Genomic DNA, 18,111 nt, shown 5'->3' with positions numbered 1-18,111 from the left:
TGTGAATGGGTCTTTTGTGTTGAGAGTTTGAAAGAAAGCCAGTCTGACTGTCAAGTCTGATGTTGCAATCTCTTGTTTTTCCCAAAACAATAGATTTCATTGGGGAAAGTTTTAAGATTTTGCCATATATTCCAGTTTTCTTCTTTTCTTGTCCCTTCAGCATTGCCAGCAGTAGCCGAGACAACCCCGTCCACATATGGGACGCGTTTTACGGGGACCTCCGAGCATCTTTTCGACCCTACAACCACCTGGATGAGCTGACAGCGGCCCATTCGCTGTGTTTCTCTCCTGACGGCTCTCAGCTCTACTGCGGCTTTGACAAAATCGTCAGGGTCTTCCACACCGACCGTCCTGGGAGAGACTGCGAGGAGAGGCCCACCATGGGTGAGGGTCCCTCTTGTAGAGGAATAACCGCTACATCAGTCACTCGCACTCTTCAAACGCTTCTTAATCGGGGTCATTAAGACGGCTGGCTGGCTGGCATGGGTGTGCAGTGCCTGTAATCCTATTTCAGTTCTTTTTGTTTGTTTGGGTGGATTCGTTCCAAACACATTCATGGCGGGAAACACATATTTGGCTTGATTAAGCTAACACGGCATGCATGCCTCTGATCTAGACAGTAGCTGTGGATATAATTATCTTAGCATGTTTGTAGTGACTGACTCATTCATGGTGTTTCAACACTGCTATTGTAATTAATTAATGGTCTGGATTTGACATAAAAGATCTTTGTTCAGCCTACTATTTATATTATATTATATTATATTATATTATATTATATTATATTATATTATATATTATATTATATTATATTATGATATGATATGATATGATATGATATGATATGATATGATATATATGATATATATTATGTTAATTGGATGCAAATAAAAATATACTTTTTTCATAAAACATCTGGCTTGATTTGATAAAAACCTTCAAATTATGTAACATTTTATTTACAAAAAAAGACTCAAAAATGATATCGTAAAATTGATAATGTAGTTCCATGTTTATGTTCTGATTGGATGAGTCACATACTAAGTTGTCATGGAGCAGCTTGTATAAATAATCTACCGGTCAAATGTTTGGGGTCAGATTTTGTTTTTATAGAAATTAATACTGTACTTTATTCAATAAGGATGCACTCGATTGATCAAAAGTGACAGTAAAGACATTTATAATGTTACAAATGATTTCCATTTCTAATAAATGCTGTTCTTTTGAACCTTCTGTTCATCAAAAAATCTCAATCAAAAATGTTCCTAAAATAAAAATTAAGTAGCACAACTTTTTTCATTAATGACAATAAAAAAAAGTTTCCTGAACTCCAAATCAGCATATTAGAATGATTTCTGAAGAATCATGTGACACTAAAGACTAGTAAAAACTGCTGAAAATTAAGCTTTGCCGTCACAGGAATACACTACATTAAAATATATTCAAATAGAAAACAGTGCTTTTAAATTGTAATAATATTTTATATTATTCATGTTTTTACTAGTGCTGTCAAATGATTAATCACGATTAATCACATCCAAAATAAAAGTTTTTGTTTACATAATATATGCGTGTATGCTGTGTATATTTATTATGTATATATAATAACAAACACATGCATGTATACATTTAAGAAAAAAATATGTTTATATATTAAATATATTTATATATAATATAAAATGTAAGAATATAAATATATAAATGTATATACATGTAAATATTTTCAAAATATTTACTGTATGTGTATGTATTTATATATACATAATAAATATACACAGCATACACGCATATATTATGTAAACAAAAACTTTTATTTTGGATGTGATTAATCGTGATTAATCATTTGACAGCACTAGTTTTTACTGTTTGTTTGTTTGTTTTTTACTATCAAATAAATGCAGGCTTGGTGAACATAAAAGGCTTCTTTCAAAAACATCAACTCGTATCAGACGAATTCTATTTTAATTGTCCTATATTAATTCTATATAAATAATTCTATATTATTTCTATATTAATTAGTTGTGAGCTTTTCATTGTCTTGAAAAATGTCTTCCTTGTGTGGACACTTCGTTTTGTAGTTTCTCATTATTCAGTGATTTTTCTTGGTTTTCTAATATGAAACCAAACTGATTACTGTTGTTCCTGTTTTTCTTCCCGCTCATTTCAAACCTTTTGTAGTCAAGAAACAGGGTCAGACTGGCATTATCTCCTGTATTGCCTTCAGTTCGTGCCAGTCCATGTACGCCTGTGGGTCGTACTCTCGTTCGGCCGGGCTCTACTCCTGTGAGGACGGTTCTCTGCTGGCTCTGCTGCCCGCTCGACACCACGGAGGCCTTACACACCTGCTGTTCTCACCCAACGGCTATCACCTGTACACGGGCGGCCGCAAGGTCAGTGGGCTCATATATGGCCAAATTCAGTATTTCAGATACATCCACCAATCAGAAGTGCTGTTATGTGGTTGCATGTTTTGAATCCTCCAGCTAATGTTATGTGTCACTGCATCCAGGATTCGGAGATCCTGTGCTGGGACCTCAGAGATCCGGGACAAGTTCTGTTCTCCATGCACAGGAACGTCAATACAAACCAGCGTATCTACTTTGACCTGGACCAGTGAGATAAAGATATACCAGTTTACTTCAAATGACAGCATAGTAACTAGATCCGGTTATGTTTTGCTGATGTTGACATTTGTGTGTCTGAAATAGATCTGGCCGATATCTACTGAGTGGGGACACAGATGGTGTGGTGTCAGTGTGGGACACCCTCACAGCGCCACCTGATGGGAACGAGGAGCCACTACAACCTCTGCTGCAGTTTCAGGCGCACACTGATTGTACTAATGGCATCAGGTATAATTAACAGAATTGAAATAACATTTATAAAATGTATGAAATGAAGTGATATATAAAATGTAAAGTTCGGCAGAATTTCTCAATTTTGGGTTTGTCCATTACACAGCCTTTAAGTCTTCTCCGAAATGCATTTATTACAATTAGAGATACTATAACTTGTACTTTTTACTAAGTACTTAAAAAGCATATTGTCAATTCAAGTGGTATTCATGCACTACCGTTGAAACACAACTATGAAAATGTAAGCATCTGCTAATAATTAAATGCAAATGAGTAAATATTGCTAATTTTAATAACCTATATTTCTCTACAGCGTGCACCCTTTCATGCCATTGGTGGCTTCGTCCAGTGGTCAGCGTAAGTTCTGTTGGCCGTCTGACAGCGAGGACTCTGAGTCTGATTCAGATGAGGGGAATGTGATGTCATCAAGCGGCGTTCGACAGGACAACGCTCTGGTGCTGTGGTGGGCCGGCCCATTGGGCTCAACCAATGAGAGGAGCCAGGAGGAGGAGCCAGCAGTTATTGAGAGCTAGATCTTTAGATTGTAAAACTGCACTCCTGACGACCCATAATCTACTGCTAAACCTATAATGATTGTTTAGGTGAAGAGTGGTGAGATTGTAATTCTGCATCAGTTATAACTGTAGAATAGTCCCTTTTTAAAATCCTCCAGGCTTTTTGTTCTTTGCATGTTGCTGGGTTTGTAAACCTCAATCAATGAATGTGTAAAAATCAAGACCGAAATCCTCCAAAATCCACTGAATTTAAACCGGTTCTGACAGCTAATTATGATTCAGATCACCGGGGACACTGATCTGAAATATGAATAATTCTTTCATAGATTTCATTTGGTTTGGATGGGTATCTAAATTGATGTTTACGTTGTTTACCAGCAATGCTTTCAGGATGCCCTGTCGTCGCTGGAGTGTGATTCCTCGCAGGTTTCCGATGCAGCAGTGCAGCCTTTCCGATTTGCATTGGGTTTGTTTTCCTTTCATCATGTAAAGCCAGTTTCAGGAAACACGTTGAGCCGTTTGAATGCAGAAGAGTTATTTCAGGAGCAGGTTTAATCCCTGTATGTGATGATTTTGACTATGGGAGGGCTGTGTGTGATGGACTGAGACAGTTTATCTTATGTTAAATGTGGCATAGAGCTACAGTGGGCAGCTGTGAATATACTTTTGTAAACCAGTAATCTGCTTCATTGTGTGTGAATGTGGTTGTTTTCCTGCCTCTCAATGGGCCTCGTTGCATTCCCTTTTATAATAACCTGTGTTTATGTTTGTTTGTGTACGTGTCGGAGAGAGAGAGCCTTTGCATATTCTAATGTTAGCTGTCATCTTGACACAATGGTGTGCGTTTTTACAAATGTACACTTTTTACAGCTTTACCTTGTGTGTGTGTGTAATTTACTCTTTAAAGCAGTGGGTTTGAATGTTTCAGGCTTGCCAAACATGCTGTAGTCGGAGTGCTGAATATCATATTACATTCACTGCTGAAAGCATCAGTTGTTTGTACAAATGCGTAATACAAACCCTTTTTGTACAGTTTCTCTGGATTGTAAGCCACATCATTCAGGTCTGCTTGTGGTTTCTTCTGCTCAGAGGAACCATTTGCAGCAGGTAGATCACTGTGGCTGAAAAGTTTAATAAACATGTTTACATCAAAAATGTCACAGTGTTTCTGTAATTAACACAATTACAAATGCACTAGCAAACACTATTAACCTGCCTTAATTTTTTAACTTCACATAATTATACAATGTGGGTTTTAAATTCAAAGCAATCATGGGCCTGATTCACAGAAGTCTTCTTAAGAAAAAATGTGAGAAAGTTCTTAACATAGATTCTAAGAAATTTGTAAGGATGTTCCGAAGTGCATTTTTTTCAAGCATTTTGCAAGTATTTTCTTAAGAGCAACATATTTTTCACTTTTCACAGCATTGTATTACAACAAATTCTGTACAAATCTTAACAATGAAGTTAATTTTCTTAATTTTTTTAAATAATTTTTTCATCGTTTGAGTGAAGAACATTTTTTAAAATTGAAAGATTAAAGTTTTTAAATCTAAAAGTCAGTGAAATGGAAGTAACTCTAGATGTTTTCTTTTGTACTGTTATGTGAATTTTTATTGCAAATAGATTATTAGAAAAGAAAAATATGTAGGGCAGGGACTTTATTGTTTATTGGATTATGTAGGGATTTCCTTCAAAAATGAATGCAAGCTTAGAGTCGATTGTGAAGGAGCAGCATTTAAGTGGACTTTTTTTTGGGGGGGGGGGGGTGTATATGTATATATATATATATATATATATATATATATATATATATATATATATATATATATATATATATATATATATATATATAGGCAATATGTTGACTAAAATCTTTTAGGAATGTGCATGTCTAAGAAAAAGTCTGATTTGGTGGATGTTCTGTTGGACAAATCTTTGGAATCTTTGAAACATACCAGTTGTTTCTTGATAAGTTCTTTACAGCTGTATTGTATTTGTTTAATAATGGATGGATTTTGCAGCATTGACAGTTTTTGAACTGAATTGAACTGAATCAACAGTAAACTGACTTGCGCTCAATAATGACATGTCTGCTTTACAGCAGAATTTATTTAATTTTTAAAGTTTGTCATTGATGTTTTGCTGTTTATTACTGTGAAGTTGCTTTGAAACTGTATTGTATAAAGCATAAATGTGACTTGACTTGTACGTGGGTGTAAATGACAGGCAGTTGTTGAGTGTAATAAGGTTCTTTGCTTTTTGTGTGGGTGAAAAGAGAGAATGATGAGGTCTTGGCAAAGCTTGTGCTTCACAGGAATGAACAGCATTTTTTTTTATATAAATTCAGCTTCACATGATGGGCACTGATCCAGGCATAAATACCAGATATGCTGTGAATCATGAGGATACCTGGTTGTTAGACGTGAGGATAACTGGTTTGGTGTGAAGGGAGAATGAAAGTGGTCTAAGTACTGAGCCCTGTGGCACTCCAGTGGGCATTTGCCGTAAGGGACAGCTAGCATCATGGCAGCAACTTTGGCATGGGCACGCAACCGTTATATTGTTTTTAGAAAATGTAAAACTCTTTTAATTTAATTTTAATTTATTATTATTAAAAAATTATGTTTCTTTTAATGTACGTTTTAGCTTTTTGATTTTTTTTATTTATTATTAAATTTATTGTTTCAGATTATTTATGTTACATCTTCTCGTATGTTTTGAATTCAAAATATCTGTGAGCTTCCATTTTGGGCATTATATTCCATTTTGGTCTCTTCATATTGCACAAAATGTGACCCACAAATGAGCATGAACCCTGAAGCAAAACATCTCAAATGACTAGCGCAGTGGGAGGCTGCTCATAAAACACTTCCACACAATCAAACACACACACACACACACACACACATGCTGGCAGGCATCTTGTCTCAAATCTTGATCTTGGATCAAATCATTCTTGAATGCTAAGCAGCACAGTCTGTTGTTTTGTTGTCCATGTTGCTATGCGACCATCAGCAAGTCAAAGGCTGAAAGAAAAGACAAATCCCAAAGAGAACGAGACGTGGAGGAAGGCAGGAAATTGTGAGTTTTTAAGAGCCAATATCTGGTGCTTCTGTGTGGACCAAGGGTGCAGTGTTTGTGAAGACAAAATGTGGGACACAAGGTCTCTCGAGAAGATGGTGAACAGGACATCTCTAAGCACACAGAGAGTGCTCCACACACACATTCTGGGTGAGTGTAGCCTTAATACTACACAAACATATGGTCTCTTCAAGCCTTCATTAGAACATACCAGGTCACATCTAGGTTCTCCTCCAGTAGTATAATCTGATTTTTTTCCGAAGGACAGCACAGAACATTCTCTGCCTTGGATAACCATAGCAAAACACAGAGCAATCAGCGCAATCAACCTCCCCACGTCCAGCCTAATGACTCTGGCATTTACTACCACAGTGTCTGCTACTGGACTTTTTCTGACAAATACAGAAATGTCAAAAGAGAGGGCAAAAAATATACTTGAGTTCATGCACAAGAAGAAAGATTATATATTTGAGCGAAACAAAAATATATATACTCACCCTAAGGAAAGTCTACTTGCTTAGAATGTGCTCTTTCAGAACTCAAAAGATATTTCACTCAAAGTCTTAAAGAAATATTTCACCCAAAAATGAAAATTCTGTTCTTCCTCAACTTGCATGACTTTGTTGTTCAAAAGCAAAACAACGCTGGACCCCATTGACTTTCTGCGGATAAAAAAAAAAAAATGTTTTCATAATTGTTTTCTTTAATATTCCACAGAGGAAAGAAAATCATTCAGGTTTGGAACGACAAGACATTATTTTTATTCCTGGGTGAACTATCCCTATAAAGTTTTTGATTATGTTTCATTAATGTATTAATTGTGTCTGATGCTTCTGCTGAAATTTCTTAAAATAAATATAAAGTTGACACAAATATGACAGTTGTTGGCATTACATGTATAGAACCATAATTGAATGTGGACAAAAAATCCTTACATACTTAAGTCTTGGAAGTTTTTGATGAGAAATCTTTCAAAAACTCGTTACTTTTCTAACTTTGGTATCTTGGCAAGTTTGAAAGCACAGTTTGAAAGTTTTTCTTTCTGAAACTCTAGGAGACATGTGGGTCTTTTTCCACAGGAGGGACATGTGGAAAGACTTAAACCAAAGTTTTCATTTGCTCTCCATTAAATCTTGTCAGTGTCCAGGATAAACGAGTGAGATGTTAGAGATAACATTTATGTTTTTTCTTTCCTATGTGCATCTGAGACATTTCCTCATGATGCATGCACAAGATCTTTCATTTATAACATATATTATTTAACAGCCATGTGTATTTTTTAAGATTACGATAAGTTGCCACCTGTTTCAACCAATGATTTTCATACTTGAGCCATGTTTTCTTTCAGAACTAGGAGAACAGTTATGTCCAAGGTCATCTCCCAATGCTAGAACAGATGACCACCTAAAATTGGCCACAAACTTGGTCAATTTACAGCCTGCGACTGGACGGGAGCAGCCTGATGCCCCATCCATGGAGGAATTTAAGCAGCTGGCAGAGAAGGAGAAACGCGCTGCCCTTAGACTCCAAGAGGAGGTGAATATTTGTAATCCTCAAGTGAACCATGTCAAAAAAGTAATTAATACAGACATATTAGACTGTAACACTCTGTCTCCTGGAATCCAAAAAGCCATATTTCAGTCTCCAGGGGAGCAGTCCAGAGAGATTTTATTAGGACTTGATTAAAACTTTCTGATAAAAAGAGTCTGCTTCTAATTCGACTTCTTTTTCCCTGTCCAGCAGCAGCAGCATAATCCTCAACTTCTCTCCTCCTTGCATCCGAGTGTCAGATTTAATGAATGATCCGGTTGCTACTCCAACGCCAGTAGCAGTCAAAGCTTTGCCATTGTGTCAGAGAAATGAGAAGAGCTTTTGTAATAGGGTGTAATTGCTTGTGTAATTGCTCTCCAGGGAAAGCAAGCAGCAGCCAAACTCAGAGATGACTCTCCTCTTCAAAAGCCCAGTACAGTTGCCCTGCCAACACTCATCATCCATCCTTTTCTTTCTCTCCCTCCCTAACGCCCGCTGTCTCCTTGTGTTCTCTCTTCCTGTCCATCTCCCCCTTTCCGGTTTCATCCCAATATCTTCATCATCTGTTCATCTCTCCTTTTTTCAATTCATCCTTCTCTGTCCTCCCCATTCGCTTTTATCCCTCTTCCTCTGTTTTCTTCTTGCTCTTCTGCTCTGTCTTTATTTCTTCGACCATCACTTCTTCCCCAGAGTCTGCAGGCCAGTTTTCAAGAGGCCCTGCGAGCAAGGGACAGGCTGGAGGCTGAAATGAGGCGAGAGCTCCAGGTTGAGCTGCAGGCCCAGTTCAGAGCTCGTTGTGAAGGCCTGAGGGCTCAGATGGAGGCAGAGAAGGTCCAGGCCGTAGGGGAGGCCTGCAGGAAGCTGCAAGAACAGCTGCACAAAGAAGCAGAGGAGACCAGAGAGAAAATAATACACACTGTACGAGAAGAGACACAGGTGTGTGCGTCTGTGGTCTTGTTTGTCTACCGTTGTTATTGGACGTTTGCTTCCCGCAATAGTTAAATCAGATTGGGATGACCTACCTTAAGGCCAGCTTCATAAAGGCTGTGACACACTATAGCGGCAAAGAAAGCCGACTGTGTTGTCGCTTCACGTCTCCTGTGTCTGGGACAAATAGTTGTGCTTGAACACACTGCAAAGACTACAGCCAACAAAGAAAAAATGGAAATAACTGCCTATAGCAGTAGGTGGCAGTAGTCTATATTTGTCATTCAAACAGGGAACAGAATACAAAAGAAAACCAGCACAGTGCTGAAAAGGGTCTATCCACCTTTTTCTTACCCCTCATGACACTTTGCGCAAATTATGGGAGTAACTTCCATTTACACTAAACAATCACTAAAAGGTTCACTCTATGAACACAATAATAAGCATTTTCAAAACTGGGTACAATGAGGTGACATTATTTTACTCCCCCTTTAACCATTGATCATTAAAAGGAAATTTAAAATTAAAAAAACAACAACAAATACAATTAATAACTCCTAAATAACCCCCAAATATCCTCATCAAAACTACACCAACAAAATGTGTTAAATATCATTATTTCGTAACAATTACATTTTACAGCATCCGTGTGAAAACAAACCTGGAAAGACATGAGGATTTGGGGAGAAAAAATGTAAGAATTAAGAAATATTCTTAATGCATTCCAGGGATTTATTCATGGTTTATATCATAAATTTTACATTTGTGGTCTGCTCTCAAAACTTAGTGTATTCTGTCTTTTTTCTTTTACTTACAATGGGATACAAAGGAAACATGAAAATAATGGAGCAGGCTGAAAAGAGCTATTATAGATATTGTTGTTGTAATCCTATATCACGTCACATTTATATACCAAATGTAAAATTATTATCCTAACTTCTGAAAATAGAAAAGGAAAGAAAATTTACAGCCAATTCAGTCAAAATGTCGGATAAGGATTAGTGCATACTAATGATCTGAAATGATTTGTTGCAGTCTTTTTGAGTGGAAGTTTCCCAAACCAGAAGTGCCTCCCATAATTTACCTGTAATGTATTAATATTAAAAGTAAATCTGGCTGCTGTAAGCAAGTAAGCAAATTCATACAAAGAAAATTTGACAATTGAAAAGTCACCAACTTTTTCACTTCAGCTGTTGATATTCCCGCCACTGAAGAGACAAAAAATTTAAAAATCTGTTGTTGTGATGTCACTAAAGGGGATGGCCTTTTCTTAAAGGGGCGGATTCGACAGGGTGGACAACCATTCAGGGACATGGACAAACTCTTCTTTTTTATTAAATAAAAATGTTGTTTTTATTACCAAATGATCAATACACTCAAATTGAGTAATCTCTTATTTAACAAAATATTAATAGGAGAACAAAAATAAATAAATTTTATGATTTGGCAATATGCTACTATCATTCAAAAATAATGAGCAGTGCATGGGACATAACACGCATCCTATTACACAAAACTTAAAAAAATCTAGAAAATATATCTAAAGAGCCAAGTAATGCTTTTGCTATGAATATAAAAACTTTGCATAATATAACACACCCTTTCATAGTCATCTTATGTTAAGTTGTCATGGCTAATGAGTTGTTTATGTACAGGACACCAAAAGGCACCCTACAGTGATATTGACACTCTCATAAAATTGTAAATAATGAATAGCATTGCATGGGTCAGTGTTGTGCATAGTGAAGATTTACATCAGGTTCTGTTGTATGCAAATCAGACACAAATCAATAATAATCAACAGTTACTACTGATTTGATTTAACTATCATATGTAAATAGTTGAAGAAACAAAATTTGCAAAGTTTAAAATCTGAGTCAAGTAGAGTTGTGAGTCATGCGCCTTGCTCACTGCTTTCCTCTGTTTCAGGAGTGTGTGAGGAGGTGTGTGCAGGATGCCGAGAGAAGCATTCGTGAGGAGTGTGACATGAAGGCAGAAAGAGAGAAACGGGCCCTACAGGACAGACATGAAGAGGAGAAATCTGAGCTACAAAACAGGTAAAAAATACCCCTCCTGCTCACCCCAGCTTCCTGTTGTGATGCATCTCAGCTATTCTCTTTCTCCTTCCCACCTTTTGTAAATTTCATTAGTTTCTCTTTTTGTATCTCTCTGCTTTCTCCTTTCTCTTCGAGAATCCTAGAATATATAGATTTTGTTGTCTTCATCAACAGTTTCTCCACCACTTTCTTTCTTTCTTTTTTTTTTTTAAACAATGTTCTGAAATGGTGCATGACGGTGCGTGTGTGTTCCAGGATGCAGCAGCTGCGGGACAGTCTGGAGCAGGCCTGCAGGGAGCGCATTCAGTATGAAGCAGAGTTTAAGGTCAGCCCTTGTAATGAGGTCATCATGAATAAATGAACGGCTCTAAAAAGGGACCTGCTCAAATCCAGCATCTGCAACACCCTGCAACAAAATGACGGAATAACAGAACTTTCTCTTTTCCCGTGCCAGCACGTCCTCTGACGTTTGGTTCTTATTAAGCTTAGTTTGTTTCCCCCCTGTCTTAATAGACAACAGTATTGAGATTTGACCTTTTGCATGAAGTCGTTTCCATCTTTGGTCATGTTGATCCACCCGTCTAACTAAAATTCAATCAGCCTGTTTGTGTGCTTCCATCTTCTTCCTGTCTTTCAGAAGGTGCAGGCCAGCTACAGACGGTTTGTGGACTTGACCGATTCCTCCCTCCACTCTGATTACCTCTTAAAGCTGCGCAGACTGGGGAGAGAGCCAGGTCTCATGGACACTGCGACACAGACTGATGAGATCACCTCCTAACTGTGATCTTGTGATGGCGGTGTTCTCACGTCACAACGTCTGGGTATTTGACATGTCCTGCAGTACATGCTGTACTTGGTCTAAAATCATTTTTAAGCATTTATCTAACATTTTCTAGAAATTAAAGGAATATTTGTCATTTGAAAATATATTTGATGCACTGCAGAATTATTTGAGTGAGCTTGAAAGTGGTTAGAAATTATGAAAACCATCTAAAATATACTTTCCTTCATACGTTTATCTTCCTAAACTTTACAACCTATTTTTTAGTTATGAAATGTGTTGACAGTTGCATAATAAATAGGGGAAAATGCATATATTACTGTATGTATATTATTCCTGTTATTTGCAGTATATAAAAAGTCTAATGCTATATTAAAATGTTAATAGTTTTGTAAGATTTAAGTGAGTACAGCATATTTTCTGTGTTGAACTAATTGGTTTAACAGATCAAATTTTTATAAATAATTCTGAATATTTAATACCCTTAATCTTATTTTACATTGTAGTGTAGTGATTGACACTACTGATGAACAACATATTAAATATGTAGTAATGCCCTGGAGCAGCTTACACATTGTTAGGCCTGTTTTAATTACATTAACATGCATTGTGTGTATTGTTACCCACTGATCCAAATGTACAGTATACTAGATATTTTCACTGGAAATTGTTGTATGAAAAATATATATATGTGACCCTGGAGCAGTCTTAAGTAGCTGGGGTATATTTGTAGCAATAGGCAAAAATACATTGTATGGGTCAAAATTATAGATTTTTTTTAATGCCAAAAATCATTATGATATTAAATAAAGATTGCATTCCATGAAGATATTTTGTAAATTTCCTACCATACATATATCAAAACTTAATTTTTGATTAGTAATATGCATTGCTAAGAATTCATTTGGACAAATTTAAAGGCACTTTTCTAAATATTTAGATTTTTTTGCACCCTCAGATTCCAGATATTCTAATAGTTATATCTCTTCCAAATATTGTCCGATCCTAACAAACCATACATCGATGGAAAGCTTATTTATTCAGCTTTAAGATGATGTACAAATCTCAGTTTTGAAAATTTGACACTTAAGACTGGTTTTGTGGTCCAGGGTCACATATGTACCCTTTCACAGCAAGGTTCCATAATGACAAATAGGCACACATATTACAGGTAAGAAAAATAAAATAATAATAATAAAAATAAAATAAAATATTGGTGCTGTTGCTAACTTGCTACACAACAAATTTCCAAACAAAATGACCTAGTTTACTAGACTCGTTAAAAAACCTAGCTATTTATCAACTACCTACATCAAATACCATTTTCAAAATGCCATTTAAAGACTTTTGATGAATTGGTATACAGCAGCAGAATATAAAATAAATGTGACATGAATGGATGAAATTGATGGATTAATCGTTTATAATTGTTTTATTAATATTAAATTAAATTATATTAATATTAGATAAAATTGAAATGGCTGTCCAAAAGGGCGTTTAAATTCGTAGGGCGCTATCTAAAGAGTTAGTGGGGTGTAGTAGCATTAGCATTACTTCACCTCCGGGTGTCAGTGTAGGCAAGGTTTTACTCCTCCGCCTTAACGCCTTGGGTCCCATCAGCAGCGCTTAGTCCATAATACACTTCCTAATTGTGTTTTCAGATGTAATAGACAGGCATACAAACACAATCAATTACCAATTTTTCACATATGCAGAACGCTGAAAATCACTGCAGTTTCAATCGGACGGTAGAGATATTTATTACACAAGTTCTTTATCTGCTGCATATCTTACTAAGCTTGTCATTAGTGTCGTTACCACCAGCATGAAATGTTATTACATGCACCGTTACCAGCGAATGCACGGGGGGCGCTGTAGCTCCGTAAGCCGTCGCTTCTGAACGCGCAGCGCTGATCGGTGTGTGATCGGGTGCCAGGGATCACGATCATCATCATATCAAACGGAAAGAGAAGCAGTCACAAAAATTTACGCGCACTGAGACTGGTATTATTTATTCATGGATACAGAGAATCCTTCACATGAGCGTTGGGAAATATGTTTGCATGGTATATGCATGTGCTCGGGATTTAATAGCACCTCTACATGCAGAAAAAACAAATCCCCCAAAGAAAAATCCGCTCCGTTAGTGCGCACTCCAGCCGGAAGATGGGATTTTTCTTATTCGAGCGCGCACACATCCCCTTTCCCCCGCCGCGCGCGCTTTCTCTCTCTCTCTCTCTCTCTCTCTCTCTCTCTCTCTCTCTCTCTCTCACACACACACACATCTCAGTCTGTCAGTGTGCACCGAGCGTTAGGAACAAGTCTCACTAGTCGGATTTGCAGCCAGTGAGAGAGACGCATCGAGAGAATCCAAGCAGGACACACGAGAAATGAACTATCTAATGACTTGCCACATCCGAGCACATTCTCAAATACCCTGCAACCGAGACCCATGAATAAGGATTGCGATATTTATTTTTCATTTTGCAATCTCAGCTCATATTAATCTATCTGTCAGTCTCGGCTCATCTGTGTCCATTTGATATGCTTGTTTTTTTTTAATTTGCATTGATTAGTTTCGTTTTGCTATCTCTGCGTCAATTATCCGGATTGCTCGCTGCCCAACATTTCAAGTGCATGCGGAATTATTGGAATCTCGGAGGCAAGCAGGAAAATCCCATTGGAGAGAAAGAGAAGCAGCGAGATCTGTCCAGCATCACCATGTTCTTCTGAAGAAGCGAGGAAAAGCTCATTCCCAAACCATCATCCATCCACCATCACATCCCCGTCCTAATTCGTGAGGGAAAAAAACAGAATGAAGTGGGAGTGAAAAGGGAATGGGAAAGACAGGTCCAGTCTGAAAGCCGCGGAAAAAAAACATTAAGCAACACGAAATACTGGAAAAGTAAACTCTTGCAAGGAAAAAATTGCAACAAAGCGGCTGTGGGAATTGAAATCGCGGCGGAGTTTTCCCTACTTTTCCCTTTTGTGTGGAATTCGCTTCTTTAAAATCCACACAGACTGCACCTTTGTTTAATCTGTCCTCCCGCGTGCGTGTGTGTTTTAGCTGATATCCATGCAGGCTCCCAAAACACGCAGTTCCTGATCACACTGACGGACTCACCTGAAGCGCACACGTCCAGAGATCTCCAGCCTCTGGGAGAGTATCCCACACAGCTCTGATGGGAGTAAACAGACGGGATTCGGGATTTCAAATGGCGAGTCGGGGCTGTGAAAGTGGATTGGGAATGCTCCTGATATTCTTAGTGGATTTACTCGGGATCACGGCGACCAACATGGAGCCCATCTACTGGAATTCCTTGAACAAAAGGTAAGAGCCGCAACTAAAGGCATTGGGCACGGCATTTATTTAAGAAGAGCTTTGCGTTGGAGATAGTCAAACGCGTCGTGTTTGCGCACAAATCGTTGGAGACGGCTTTGAAACGTGTCTCGCAGGGGGAAAGAAAGCTGTTAAGCGCTATTACGCAGACAAGCCCCTCAGTGGATAATCACGAGTCTGCAGAAGTTACGAGCATCAATGTCGCCAGACTAATAAATGCCACATTTCATTGACGGTGTGTGTTGAGGAATTTTACGACAGTATCCGCCACAGTTACCGCTGTTTATTGAAGCTGCCTCTCCTTCAGATACGCTTCAGTTAGATTGGCATGAATTTTAGTTGCTCAACACCAAAGTATGTCTCCGTCTTAACGCCATTTAAACAATGTAGCCTTTGTAAAAACGTGCTTGCTTCACTTGTGAGAACTGCTTCAGTCACCAGCTTAACTTCTGTCATGACAGCAGTTAAAACAAAAGAGAGAGTTAGTTCTGCCAAGGTGCAAACTTGAACACATCGTCGACACCGGCATGCAAAAATGTTTACATGAATTCAAAACCGTTTGCACTTCTGCGTGACGACTCTGTAAAATACAACTCCAACTTTAAACGAAACTGAAAAATTCAAACTGGTAGAACCTTTTTTTTCAGGGAGTGTTATTAGTTAGCAAGCTATCTGCTGTCATGTCAGTAGTTAAAACAGAAGAAGGTGTAAGCTTTCACTCTTTAGTCGACACCTTACTGGACTAGTTCACGTGGAAACACCTGAAGTGCAAGGTTTTACACACAGGTGTTAACTTTAGATGGTCAGTCAGTCCAATTTCACACCCAGTCACGAAGGTGGCGCGATTTTCCCTGCCGCAGGAAGGAACAGTGGGTAATTTACAGCTAGATTTCTCGTAGTATATATCTGTAAATAAAGGGGAGGTTTCTGCAACCCAGCAACTGTGAATTCATTTAGTGGGCAGCCAAAGAAAGCCATGCAAACGGCGTGTCCGGCACATAAACGACGATTTATGGCCGAGCAGACCCCTTTCTTTCTTTCGGCCCTCTGTCATTACTGGGCTTGTTTAAATGGACACCCGGCGTCGTGGGAGCACTTGTGTGCCCGGTCTAAATCGGTATGTGGGTTATGAGGGGCTATTAGTGGTGCCACGAGCTCTTGAAAGACGAATAGGTTTTTAATGTGTCCATGTGGCGCATATACCGGGCTCTGCGCTTCAACAGATGCTGCTGGGGGGATGGAGGGGGTTTATTCTGTCCCTGTGGCCGCTGGCAGACGCTCTTAATGAGGGTTCTTGTCGGTGTTGCTTGTGTTAATCTAGCAGGGGTTTGTGGGGGGCATGACCGTGAACGTTTTCTGCTTGACCTCTACCTGAGAATGAGATATGGAGAGGAGCACCGATGGCAATGGTTTTTAACTGATTCAATCACTTGTAATCGATGTAAGTCGATCAACAGTGGGCGCTGGTTTTCTCACGGATTCTTCGCTCTTTGAATGATCCTAATTCGCTTCGTTTCACAGTGGAAACGCTCACAATTAATACAACTATTTGAAAATCTGGAATCTGAGGGTGCAAAAAAAAAAAAAAAAAAAAAAATCGCATTTAAAATTGTCCAAGTGAAGTAGTAGGCCTACTAATCAAAAATTACGTTTTGATATTTACAGTAGGATATTTACAAATTATCTCCATGGAACATGATCATTACTTAATATCCTAATAATGATTTTTGGCATAAAAGAAAAATCGATAATTTTGACTCATACAATGTATTGTTGGCTATTGCTACAAATATACCCGTGCTACTTATGACTGGTTTCGTGGTCCAGGGTCACATATTGCGGTCAGTGTTCATTTTACACATTTACATACTCACTTAGTAACACTTGAAATTAACAACAACAACAACAACAAAATAGTTTGGGGTGCTAAGAAGGGGCTTAACAGTTTAGAGGAGGTGCTAAAAAACTAATTAAATTGAGTGAAAGTAATGAATGTCTATAAGCTTCAGCTTTTTAAAAAGCATGCAAAATCAGCCACCTTGTGTTTTTTTTTTTTTTTTGTATACAGCAGCTTCGAAAAAGGCAAATTGTAATTTTTTTCCCCATGGTATTAAAATTCTCATATGCCACTGTTATTAGTAATATCTCCACTTAATAATCACTTAATCAGTAAGATATTCATCGTTCCCTACCTCATATTGACAGTGTCACAATCTGTTTGCACATTCACCTCTTGCACATTCCTGTGTATCTTAATATTTAAGACTATAGTATACTTTCATGCACATTTTATTTTCTATTCTATATTTAATTCTACAGTATACTTTTTTATATATTTTATTCTTATATTTTTATTGTTTACTTTTATTTAATTCTTTCATACCTATATTTATGTATATTTTCCTCTGTGTTGTATTCTTTAATAATTGCACTGTCCATGGAGCGGACCTGACTCACATTTCACTGAATCTTAAACGTGAATAATAAAAATAAAAACCCTTAAACATAAATACAAATTCCAACTCCAACATACAAAAATTACAAATAAAAACAAATAAAAAATATAAAAAAAAAAAAAAGAAAAAATTTATTTATCCTTTTCCTTTTTATTTTCTTTTTCTTTTTTCTGTTTAGTATTTTTTTCTGACCATCAAGTGTCAGTGACTCTCAATGCCAACTGGTAGGAAAACATGGTAAATTAATTTTTTTTTTTATTTTTTTTTTTTACAATAGATAAAGTGGCAACAATTCATAAAACTATTTCCACACAGTGGCATGGTGGGGCTCTGCGATAACCTCCCCGTGCTGAAATACGTCATATCATTTATCGACGATAGCCAGAGATATTGTCAAAAGCAATTAATGTAGGCCTGTTACATTATTCTTATTATTAGGCCTATTATTATTATTAGGTTATTTTTATTATTAAATTACATGAAATTATTGCCCCGCAATCAGGAGCACGGGAAGATGTTTTGGGTTAAGTGAAAATAGCATATTTTTTTAGATAGATGCTATTTAC

The 18,111-nt window shown here is 37.5% G+C and overlaps 3 protein-coding genes across 4 annotated transcripts in view; all 3 read left to right on the top strand.

Annotated features, from left to right (window-relative positions):
- LOC109093016 (telomerase Cajal body protein 1-like) overlaps positions 1 to 4,525 on the top strand; it is a 14,317-nt gene extending 9,792 nt beyond the window's left edge. Inside the window, exons 7-12 of one of the 2 annotated variants that reach the window (XM_042727005.1) lie at positions 161 to 384; positions 2,179 to 2,390; positions 2,510 to 2,613; positions 2,709 to 2,852; positions 3,169 to 3,374; positions 3,749 to 4,525. In XM_042727005.1, the coding sequence (XP_042582939.1) occupies positions 161 to 384; positions 2,179 to 2,390; positions 2,510 to 2,613; positions 2,709 to 2,852; positions 3,169 to 3,374; positions 3,749 to 3,786 (928 nt within the window). In that variant the 3' untranslated portion in view covers positions 3,787 to 4,525. Of the gene's footprint in view, positions 1 to 160; positions 385 to 2,178; positions 2,391 to 2,509; positions 2,614 to 2,708; positions 2,853 to 3,168 lie in introns of both variants that reach the window. The other variant, XM_042727007.1, reaches the window with a different exon arrangement.
- Positions 4,526 to 6,272: 1,747 nt separating this feature from the next.
- si:dkey-111f13.5 lies at positions 6,273 to 11,987 on the top strand. The gene is made up of 6 exons (XM_042727004.1): positions 6,273 to 6,604; positions 7,803 to 7,990; positions 8,675 to 8,920; positions 10,841 to 10,968; positions 11,224 to 11,293; positions 11,606 to 11,987. The coding sequence occupies exons 1-6, from the start codon at positions 6,334 to 6,336 to the stop codon at positions 11,744 to 11,746; spliced, it is 1,044 nt and encodes a 347-aa protein (XP_042582938.1). The 5' UTR covers positions 6,273 to 6,333; the 3' UTR covers positions 11,747 to 11,987.
- Positions 11,988 to 14,258: 2,271 nt separating this feature from the next.
- Positions 14,259 to 18,111, top strand: part of LOC109105608 (ephrin-B3-like) — a 75,619-nt gene continuing 71,766 nt past the window's right edge. The window contains exon 1 of the mRNA XM_042727003.1: positions 14,259 to 15,080. Within this exon, the coding sequence (XP_042582937.1) occupies positions 14,932 to 15,080 (149 nt within the window). The 5' untranslated portion in view covers positions 14,259 to 14,931. The remainder of the gene's footprint in view (positions 15,081 to 18,111) is intronic.

This window comes from Cyprinus carpio, chromosome B7 (genome assembly GCF_018340385.1).
Source record: "Cyprinus carpio isolate SPL01 chromosome B7, ASM1834038v1, whole genome shotgun sequence".
Classification (NCBI taxonomy): Eukaryota; Metazoa; Chordata; class Actinopteri; order Cypriniformes; family Cyprinidae; genus Cyprinus; species Cyprinus carpio.
Note: the sequence above shows the minus strand (reverse complement) of the source record. Positions and strands in the feature narration are given on the sequence as shown.

Excerpts from the sequence above, each read along its gene's own strand:
- si:dkey-111f13.5 (XM_042727004.1), top strand. The coding sequence starts at position 6,334 with ATGCTAAGCAGCACAGTCTGTTGTTTTGTTGTCCATGTTGCTATGCGA. Across the intron at positions 6,605-7,802 it reads GCTCCACACACACATTCTGG|AACTAGGAGAACAGTTATGT; the intron begins GTGAGTGTAGCC and ends GTTTTCTTTCAG. Across the intron at positions 11,294-11,605 it reads AGTATGAAGCAGAGTTTAAG|AAGGTGCAGGCCAGCTACAG; the intron begins GTCAGCCCTTGT and ends CCTGTCTTTCAG.